The following is an 11,175-nucleotide window of genomic DNA, read 5'->3' on the forward strand; positions in this document are numbered from 1 at the left end:
ACAATGTATCTAACAATGTATGTAACGATATATCTAACAATGTAACAAATCCATCCTAGCAGATAGTAGTATCACTTTAGTCAGTAAGTATAGCGATAGAAAGAAAGGTATATGCAGAGGACTGTGGCTTAAACAGCATGGCCCTTTGCTGAGGATTAGCATAGGAACAATTTAGGCTGCCACATCATTGTCATGACATAAACATGCAGCAATCATGGCACACAGTACCAAGAAGATTCTTGTCTTTAAACATACTGTCTAAAATACTTTTTTTATCAAGGGATAAAAATACTGTACGACCACAATGCTCGCTACTGAAGGTGAAGGGGAATTAAATGAAAGTAAGGCCATCGTCCACAATTACTGGTTATGCCATATTTACATGTGGGTTTTTATCTGCTCTAATTAGTTCGACAGCATTGCCAAATACATTTCACGAAGTCCATTTCTTTATTTCCTTGACTGTACTAGACTGATGACTATGAGATCAGCACAGGTTGAGGCTAACAGCAACTAACAATAAGGTGGGCTTCTCAGTTTGTGTGTGTTTGTCAAAACCAGCACAAAGGTTGTTCAAGTGCGTCATGGAGCTGGCATAGAGGAGAAGCCTGTTAGGTCAGCATGCCCAAATGCCTCCCAGTACACTCGTTCTGAAACAGTCTCAGTGGAGAAAAAGTATTTATGTACGACTGAATTCTCCTCCACCTCAAGTTGTCCTGAGAAGCTAACAGTAAAGTATGGGTACTCTGCCATTCTTCATATAAAATCTGAACTTCAAATGCATAATGAGAACATGTGCTTTTAGTACATCGTACTTGTACTTCAGGTCACCAAGAGAGTGCCTTTCAATGCCCACATAAACTGGACACCTACAGTGTTCTTAAATTCATACAGTAGCTGAACATGTGCTTTTACTAAGTTATGCCTGCCTGTGGTTTTGGTAACAAAGCAATTATTTTCTAATGCCTATATAAATGTGTGGTGGGTACCTCTTATATTCACGAAGTAGTAAACTGGATTTGCCTAAGGAATTTGGAGCTCCTATATTGTTTCTTCAGTCTGCCATGGAAGTTCCAAACTGTTTGGCAATGAAATGTGACATGAGACTATGCCTAAATACCCCCTATCTGGGCCTAAAGTGTCCAACAAGGTGAAGGCTGTTTCTTCTGCTTTGCATTGTTTGAGTAAATGCCATTATCTTCTTTTAGCTCAGGCTGGTGTTTACCATCTGTTGATTCTTGGTCTTTGCAGGCTGCAGGTGGTATTTGCACAGCAGACATGACATATCTTGTGTAGGCATCTATTTCTTCATCAGCAGCAGACTCTTGTTGGCTTGGATTATAGGATTTTTCAGATCAGTCATGGTCAACAACTACTGCACCTCATAAAAAGTAATGGTTGTCTGTAAAAGAAAAGTAGCCATTAAGTGAAATACATCTAGCTCACTGAAAGCCATACTTAAAATTTTTAATGAGGTGCTAACTTTCTTTTTAAAACAATTTCTGTGAGAGGTCAAGAATATTTGAGTGATAATGTGAATTTCCTAATTTCATTGAACATCTGGTGATTGGCTGCATCTCATTACATGCACAAAATAATGCTTGCAGTGCTCTACATAAAGAGTTTTCCTTTGGTAGGTCAATGACTTGCTTGAAGTCTGTCATAGTCCCTTACTGTACTAATACCTTAAATAAAGGGACATACAGTTGCTTCCATTTTGTGTACACACAAATGTGGCTACTCCAGGCTCTTGCTGGGCAATCTTAATGCAACACAACAGGCTTTAAGAAATCAAATAAGAAATAAAACAGTTTAATAGACTTTAAATACAACATTCGTGGTTGCTACTGTATAGTATTAAGAACCTTTTCTTCTTTGTTTACAGTGTTTGACTTTTCCAAATTTATTCAAACAAAATGCAAACAGTTTGACCAGACAATTTAGAATTGTTGCTGTCAACATGTAGCTGTCAAAATTTCTGTTTTGGAAGATGAGGTTATAGACTATCTTCTTGCTCAAATGAGGAGCCTAGTGTGAAATTAAGTATTTTATTAAATCAGATAAGCCACGCAACAGGTAAGTGTTTCTATACGAAGGGCCACAAATCCGTTTTTCAGATGTAGGTTCAGAAATGGACCTTTGTGAGAGCTACTGCAGAGATGCAACTGCATTTTTCTGGTGACATTTCTCCACAGATGGGTCCTGAATTTGCCCATTTGCACTCCTGAATAATTTGAGCACTGGACCCAGAGGCATTCTCTTGAGCTTAATATTTAAACCGAACAACACTCAAATAAGAAAAACAAAATGTTGCTTCAGACGCATAAATGTATGTTTGCATACGGTGCCCTGAAACCTCTGCTCAGCTGTAAAGCAACCCAGGTAAACCCAGATTGTAAATCTGTGATGCTTGTACCAAGGGCTCTATCAATGCACTCAGAATTAATCTTTAGCCCAAGAGTGTTACAAAAGGTTATGAAAAAGTACCTTGCTTCTGACTGTGGACAACAAGTTACCTATGGGGCAGCAATGTGTCCCTGTGGCCAAGAGAGCCAATTGTATCCTGGGATGCAATAAGAAGAGTGTGGCTAGCAGGTCAAGAGAGGTTCTCCTCCCTCTCCACTCTGTCCTAATAAGACCACATCTGGAGTATTGTGTCCAGTTCTGAGCTCACCAGTTTAAGAAGGACAGGGACATGCTGGAAAGAGTCCAACGGCAGGCTACATGAGTGATTTAGGGACTGGAACATCTGTCATACAACAAAAGGCTATGACACCTGGGGCTATTTAATCTTGAGAAAAGAAGACTCAGAGGAGACCTTATGAATGTCTATAAGTATCTGAAGGGTGGATGTCTAGAATGGGCCAGTCCCTTTTCAGTGGTGCCCTGTGATAGGACAAGGGGAAATGGCACCAACGTGCAACACAAGAAGTTCCACTTCAACATAAGGAAAAACTTCTTTACTGTGAGGGTGATGTAGCACGGGAACAGGCTGCCCAGAGAGACTGTGGAGTCTCCTTCTGTGGAGACCTTCAAGACCTGTCTGGATGCATTCCTGTGTGATGCACCCCAAGTGTTCCTGCTGCAGTAATGGGGATGGACTCAATGACCTTCAGAGGTCCTGTCCAATCCCTATGGTTCTATGATTCTTACCTGTGAAAGATTTTTTCCTTGCATAAAAAATGAGCACTCAATTTTCAGGTTTTGCCTTTCCTCTTTAAAACTGCCAAGCTCATATAACAGAAGTGTGATACACAAAGATACTCTTCAGATTTTAGGGGCAGAGTAAGTAAAACACTTAACACTCATTAAGTTGGTAGGTGAGGCCAGAAATATCCTCACTGAAGAGTACCTTTTCCATGTTTTTTTCAGACAGAGCACTGCAAATACTTTGTTCCCATCCAACATTATACCATCAGTCTGGTGGGACCACCAAACTTACACTACAGGAGTATGAACAATAAATAAGTTGCAGATAAAAGACCACCTCTGCTAATAAAGCTAAGCCTTTTGTTACAAAGATACAGGTGTTTCTTCACGGATGAAACCATGAATTCACTATGCCATTCACTTCCTCGTTTAATTGCTCTAATCCAAATGAAATAATACTCCTTGATTGCTGTTAGGCTGTTTGATGAAGGCTGGCAATTACTTTGGTAAAGCCTGGTTTCCACCTCTACACAATGTAAATATGTATGAATATTGGTCAATAATTTTAAGATTTGTAAGTATTCATAATCCATTTAATTTTTACCTGTGTCACACAGCTACCTTTAATCACTTCCTGGGAAATAGAAGAAATGCTATGATTACCAACTGCTTCTGCAGCATTTAGTGGCAAACACATTAGGCTCAGATCCTAAAAAGACAATTGCATTTAACTTTTTATACTGTGACACAATTTACCAAAGTCATTGTAATAGCAGAAGACTATCTGCATGCCTGGCATGCATGTGACTTCCTCCTTGTGGATCAGTAACTTAATAAGGAACTGACAGCCACAGAGTGATCATCCAACATTAAAAGTGGTGTCCTAGAGACATGACATGAAACTGGTACCTGACAACTGGCATAAATATCAGCTTCTTAAAGTCCAAAAGTACTTTGAGCTCTGCAAAACCCTCTCTTTTAAGAGATGATGGAAGAAATTAGAATTTATGCACTTAGAAGAACCAAGCTTAACCACATGTCAGTAGGATGGGAATATGTATATCTTTCAAGATACACATACAACCAAAAAGCTTGTTCTCTAGCAGAAGTCTCCTGAACACTGCATATTCATTTTCCACAGAATGCCGGAAACAGCTGCCACTGTTTGATTAATATGGCAGCATTGCAAAAGGACACACTGAACATGTAAGGTTGATTACCGAAGTATTTGGTTCTTTGACATAGTCTGTTTCAAGACTTTAGAGGAAAACTTCTTGTTATTAAATTAAAAAAAAAAAAAAGTCTGAACATGTAAAATCTGCACAAGTCAGACAAAGCAAACAAACAAACAACAATCTAACCCAAACCCCAAAACATTAGGTTTCCATTGTACAAGCAAAATAAACATCTACAGCAGTAAATGCCTACAGATGTAGTCCTGTCTACATCAAAGCAGAAAACAGTCAAAAAATGCTCTTTGAATACAGTTCACCCTAACTATACTTCTAGCATGATTTCACCAGCCAGCATGAACAGGGCCAAACTACAGTTTAGAAGCAAAATTAATGGAAGCTGTTTTTAAACAGGCTTCAAACATGACTTATTAGCTCTGTTCCATGCCCTGCATAGGCTTGAAGCCACTCACACTGTTATCCTTATTGAAAAGCACAACTATTACCCAGTGTTAGTTTAATTCATGCTGGTGACTGAATGATATTTATTCACTCTGATAACATAAAACCATGACATGACAGAAAAGTTAAAAATAATAATTCTTTATATATACACACATATATATACCTTTTCCACTGGACCTTCTTGTGTACGGCTTGAGGTGAGACATCTTGATGGGTCTTTTTAACTTGCATCCTGTAGCACCTCTTAATATTGCACAGCCATTATCTGTAATATAATCTATAAGACAAGGACCAACCCATTCTGATTGGAAACGACCATCTTTCCACCAGTTTTTTCTTTGCCTGAGGACTTCATGACAAACTTTAAGTCGAAGTGTATTTAACTGTTTTGGCTTCCTTTTGGCAGTGATCTTGTCTGTGATTTTTTTGTTCATCTGAAGTATTTTTCATCACCTGTACAAAGATACATATTAATTAAATTTTCCTTTTCCAAAAGTAATCATGTATTTTAATAGCACAGGTTAATATTACAGAAGCATTAAGTGGGGTTGGGTATGTGTAATTCATAATATGTAGGGCTGAAGAAGTCTAAAGAAATTGATTTTATCTTAATAAACCAATAATCCATAAGCAGCAGTTTTCAGCTTCCACAGATACGCAGTTCTCTAATTCAAATATGAATCTCTCAGCAATAGGTCTCTTTTTAAGGTTACTCCCTCCACATACATGTCACAATTGGTACACTGGTATCTAGGGATCAGAGGCAAAGGAAAAAAAAATTAATTAAAAAACCCCCAAAGACCACACATTGCTTCAAAAGGTTAGTTATACTTTACACTTCAAGCCTTGCCATTTTTTTGATCTTCAGTCTTCTAGTAAGTAAAATTTGAATATATAACATTTACCTGACAATCTGAGAACTTCTCTTCTTCCAGTGCTTGACTGGCTTTTTTAGTTGCTTCAAATATTTTGGCAAACATACTGCATTCCCCTTCCACACAGATATTCAGTGGCTCAACAACATGTGGATTTTGATTAAACATTTGGAAATATGGAGTGTTTTGATATGGATCCTATTTAAATGGGGAGAAAAAACAAGTAAACTGAGCACAGAGCTTTGAAGGTATTTGGGGGCACAACAGTCAAAAAAGGAGGAGCAGAATCATATGTATGAACTGTTCCTCTGTAAGCTAGGTCAGACCAGGCAATAAGGCAATGGAAAAAAAAACACCAAAGCTATTTTATCATTGTTCTTAAAATTTTTTACCCTTAGATTTTTCAGCCCCAGCATAAAACCAAACCAACACAAGTGAAGGCTGGAAAAAGGACATGTGCAAGAATACATAGCTGAACACTCCTCATCTGAAAGCACTGTCCTCTTTCAAGTCCACAGTATAAATTATAACACGGGTTACCATCTGCAAATACTAAAGGAAGTATGAAGTAGCTGGGATGGAAAGAAAATCCAAATAATTCCCATTTCGGTTCTACTTTGTACGCTGTGGCTGAAAAACATTGCCAATACATGTAATCTTTCGTGCATAACGTAGATCAGCTTTATCTGCCAGAGATTGCTCCTTTGTCCAAGCTTTAACTGAAAACAAAGACTCATTTTCAGTTCATGTTACAGTTACACATGAATCCAAAGTATTCAGATGATGCAGCAAGCTGACAGAAACAACAATTTGGCCATAAAGGACATTTAAATACAGTTTCCTCAAGGACCACATTCTGCATGGTAATCATGTCCATGTATCTTTGGGTGAAGGAGGAGAAGGAACTTTCCCAAGTAGGGACTTGTTTAACACATAATTACAAGGCAGAGGCATAATTTTCATGTTCTTATCTGCAACAGCAACTCTGGCCATAAATCCTTAGGATGGTACACTCCATCCTAACAAAGATACAGAAGTCCTTGTAAGAGAAATCGCTCTCAAAGATCAGATGTGCTCTGCATACTTAAAGGCAGTATGGCTCCCTACTACTGGGTAGCATACGGCAATATAGAAGACATGAAGTCTGTAGCAAAATTAAAAAAAAAAAAAAAGGAAATATTATGCTTTAGACCATTTAAAATTGGATTGTAACCTTAAGTTTCCCCTTCATGAAGTAGTATGGGTGCTTGCTGTATCAAAGTCATTATTACAAAACATTTCTAACAGACTACATTAAAATTCTGCAGTTATTAAATCATACCCACTGTTTGACGTCATTTGTTACAGAGCTCCAGTAGTAATTAGATTCCACTAAAGTCAATGTCCTGGATATGCCATGATGAGTGCCAGCAGCATTTTTGTGGCATTTCTCAAGCACCTTTTTCTTCTCTTCATCTGAAACAATTACCAGGTGCATTTTTTTTCTGTCTTTTCCAACACAGAAGAACTTATTTTCTGAAAGAATAAAATTACCAGCAAATTATATGCAAGTGTAATTTTCTTTCTTTTGTTTAGTTTACTAAACTGCTGGACATGATCCAGTGCAGAATGTATTAAATCAACTTCAATTCACTTCTGTGTAAAACAGCTTTTTGTTTATAAATACTTCCTCCAAAGAGCCAACTGCTCACCTATGTTTATTAATCTGGACAAGGGCAAGTCAGAAATCAAACATTCCCACAGGAAGTCTGACTGAAGCACAAACGAATGCAGGGAGTAGGAAGGGGTGGAAGGATGTGTTACTGGCCACCCGCCAGCAACCTGACATTGCATTTTGCTGCATTAACTCCTCACCACCTTCTCTCTATGTAGACTTGGCAGGTTCGATGCAATTGAGAGTACCCCAGACTACAAAGAGATCCAAAACGCTGGGAACGGATAGGAGGCTCTAAGGTGACAGAGGGCAAAGCTATCCTTGCATTTCTCCCTGTCACACAGATCACTGTCCAGACAGGACCATGCATTCCTTGTCTCTTTTCTGTAGTCCTTTGAATTATGGATTGCAATGGCTACATCCTTTCCCAGAATCTACAACAAGGCTTGGCTTTTAGATAGATACATAAATCCCTCAGGGAAAGGACTAAAGAAGGTAGTGGGGGAAGGGCACCAGTGGTAGGTACCGGTAAGAAGCTGAGACGCTCCCCCTGCTCCTAAACCAGCCAAGGAGTCATTAGAGAGACAATAGACGCTCCTCTGCGATTAACATACGAAAGAGCTTCTGTAAGACCTGAGCAGACCAAGAAGTTAGAAAAGAGCTGTGCTGGAGAGATGAAAGGCAGTGCTGGGACTAAGATCCCGTAGTTGGTGCGGAGGAAGTGAAAGAAGGTGCCCTAGCAGAAGTTTCCCTGCAACCCATGGCGAGATGGCAGCTGTCCCCCTGCACGTGGTGGAACATTCCCTGAAGGCACCAGGAGGGGTTAACTTGGCCAGTGAACTTGGATTTTGCTGCCAGTGGACTTAGACTATGCAGCTGTGGAAGACCCCGGCACCAGGGGAGATGACTGTTCCTGAAGCAGCCTGTGACTCTGTGGGAAACCCACGCTGGAGCAGCTTGCTCCAGACCTCGTGGGAAGGACTCATGGAGAGGTTCTTGGAGGACTCTCTCCCATGGGAGGGACCCTGTGGAGAAGCAGAGAAGGAGTGTAAGGAATCCTTCTTCCTGAGGAGGGAGAGGCTTGGAACCACCAGCCTGTGAACTGACGACTCTAAACCCCATCCCTTGTCCACCTGTGCCACTGGGTGGAAGGGGGGAAAGAAATCGGGAACAGAGTAATTTGGGCCTTTGTTCTCCCCACCCCACAGTGGCGGTCGGCCCAGGTGACTGTTGAGTGAGTGGCCACAGGGCTGTTTCTTTGTTGACCGCGACAATGTATTAACAAGGGTTGGGCAGATTGTTTCATAGAGAATAAATATTAAAATCACACAAAGCTGCAGCACAAGATCCCACTTTGCTTTCTTTGCATTGGCAAATCGTCACCTAAAAACCTATTTTCAGATTTATTTTCAGTTTTAGAGAGTATTTTTACCTTTGAAAACAATTTTTTTGGCTGCTCTCCTGATTCCACTTCTTTCACTCGATAATGTTGTGGGATGATACTCCCCTGTTCGCTTGTAATACGCAATCTGCTTCAAGTGGAGCCCACCATCTTTTCCACTTCGGACCATTGCTAACCTGAACAAAATGCACAGTATCTGTTAGATGTAGCAACCACCAGAGGAGCACATCTGCCATTTATACTGGTTTCTTTGTACTTCAGAGGTATCCTGACAAAGTAGTGTCTAAGGGGATATTAGACCACTGCATTGCTCTTGATATCCCCATACTATCAATATAAGTAATAAGGAACACTGCTTGACACACTACTTCTGTTCTACGCAAAGTTGTTTTTTTCATCCTATATTTTTAAACTTCCAAACTGTGGGGACTTCCTCTATATTTATTGGATGAGGCAGAGGGAAATGATACTAGGGAGAAAGAAATTGCTCTTCTCCAACATTTGGATAGCTTTCAAATGGAAATGTGCTGGAGATTAGATGGCCCAAAGAGCCACTCTGGTTGGAAAAAAAACACCCTACAGACCAGTAGGAAAAAACAACTCCCTGGATGGAAACATCTAATAATTGCATTCTAGGGTCCCAAACCAGACTCAGTGTTTAAGGTAATAACGCATTCCTTGACACAAGCTGACCTCCCTGATCATATTAATAAACTCAGATGTCATTAGTAAAATGTGTCAATGATACAGGAAAAGTTAGGGTCTAGCAAGAGTAGCATCAAAATATCTAGCTATAAATGACAAGCAGAAATATTCACAGGCAGAAATATTTGTGCAGGCTTTATGTGGTATCAGTGATTTATTTTTCAAAATCTGCTCCAAGAGCAATGAAGATGTAGATGGAACATCTACCTGGGTCTGCCAGGACATAATTTCTTACTGAAATGCTGGTTATTCACAGCATTAAGCAATTTTCTTCTTCATCCTCCTGGTGTCCTAAGACTAGACAATGTGACAACACATAGCCTGGTAAAAAGAGTAATCAGTTTGTCTGCCATTATCTGCTAAGTGTCATACAATTATAGGGAAGTGACAGTATCGAATCATTCTGGAATCCATGTTATCTCATTATACATAGACGCTATTTGTAAGTCGGAATATTTATTTTTCAATTTATAGATTCTTCCCCACCTTTACTATACTTGGGGTGGCAAGGAGGTAAAGAACTCCATAAAGAGTGATTATGCCTGCTTCTATTTACTCAGTTTCTCACAGAAAATAAAATGGGCTAAACATTGCTATGTTATCAATGTCAAATATACATCAGGAACTTCACACTCAAACAGTGAAAAGACCTTTGCCCTGCTGAATATTAATTTTGTACAACCTAGACCTGGCTTTCAAAACCAGCTTGATCTCTTGTCATATAATATTAGCGTTTTAAAGTAAAATTCTCATAACGGACATACCTAACACAGATAAACTTTTCACCACTACAATCCTGCCTGTGAAGGAAGAGAGCATTTCAAAACAAGATTTTTATCGGCGACCTGTATGAGGGAACTGACTTAATCCTCAGTAAATTAGTAGATTACACCAAATTGCGTGCACCTCTGCTTGAGGGCAGGAAGACTGCAAAGAGATCTAGACAGGCCAGATAGATGGGCCAAGGACAACTGTATCAAGTTCAACAACACTGCATGTCAGGTCCTGCACTTAGGTCACAACAACCCCATGCAATGCTACAGACTTGATGAAGAGTGGCTGGAAAGCTGCCCGGTGGAAGAGAACCAGGAGGCATCAGTGAACAACAATTCTCTTATTCTATAACTCTTATGCTATCTCTATCAATACTCATAATGGACCTAGTATTCTGTAAAAATCAAAGACTTTTAAATTAGTAATCAATTCTTAATGCCTTTGAAGCAAGAAAATACACTGCATTACAGTCAAGAAAAGTATTTCAGAAAAGAGAATTAAACTTCCATATAACCAGGGCTCCTTTTGTTTTAGCATCTTAGCCAGAACAGTCATGTGTACTAACATATAACTATTTTACGTGTTCATGCAATTTCTTCCCACACACAATCACGATCATAACTACAAAGCTGTTAAGTGCCACTTTTGAGCACTCCCCCTTCCTCTACCTGCAGCTCCTGCCAGAAACAGCAATTCCCCATGGAGCCTGATGCACATCTTTTTTACCTAAAGTCCTTCCAGGAACATGTAAATACGATGGACACCATTGCTCACATCCCTCCCTAACTTTTCAAAGTCTGACCCGTTTTTTTGACAGAGACCCCTGTAATTTCAGAACACCTTCATCTCTCGGCTACCTCCTGCTTCCAGCCGGGCCCCACGCGGCAGGCTGCTGGCAGCACCCGCTCACACACAGGCCTCAGCGAGGACGGAACCAGCGCTGCAGGCGGTGACACATGAAACCACCGCCTTCATCTC

General features: G+C 39.9%; 1 protein-coding gene across 1 annotated transcript; it reads right to left on the reverse strand.

The window, feature by feature from the left end:
- Positions 1-1,133: 1,133 nt before the first annotated feature.
- On the reverse strand, positions 1,134-8,887 carry GIN1 (gypsy retrotransposon integrase 1). Its single transcript, XM_010007229.1, is given in 6 exon segments — positions 1,134-1,402; positions 4,951-5,212; positions 5,214-5,240; positions 5,693-5,860; positions 6,984-7,177; positions 8,749-8,887. Coding segments are annotated over 6 exon segments (1,059 nt in total).
- Between the last annotated feature and the right edge of the window lie 2,288 nt (positions 8,888-11,175).

This window comes from Chaetura pelagica, unplaced genomic scaffold (assembly GCF_000747805.2).
Source record: "Chaetura pelagica isolate M959 unplaced genomic scaffold, ChaPel_1.0 scaffold40, whole genome shotgun sequence".
Taxonomy (NCBI): domain Eukaryota; kingdom Metazoa; phylum Chordata; class Aves; order Apodiformes; family Apodidae; genus Chaetura; species Chaetura pelagica.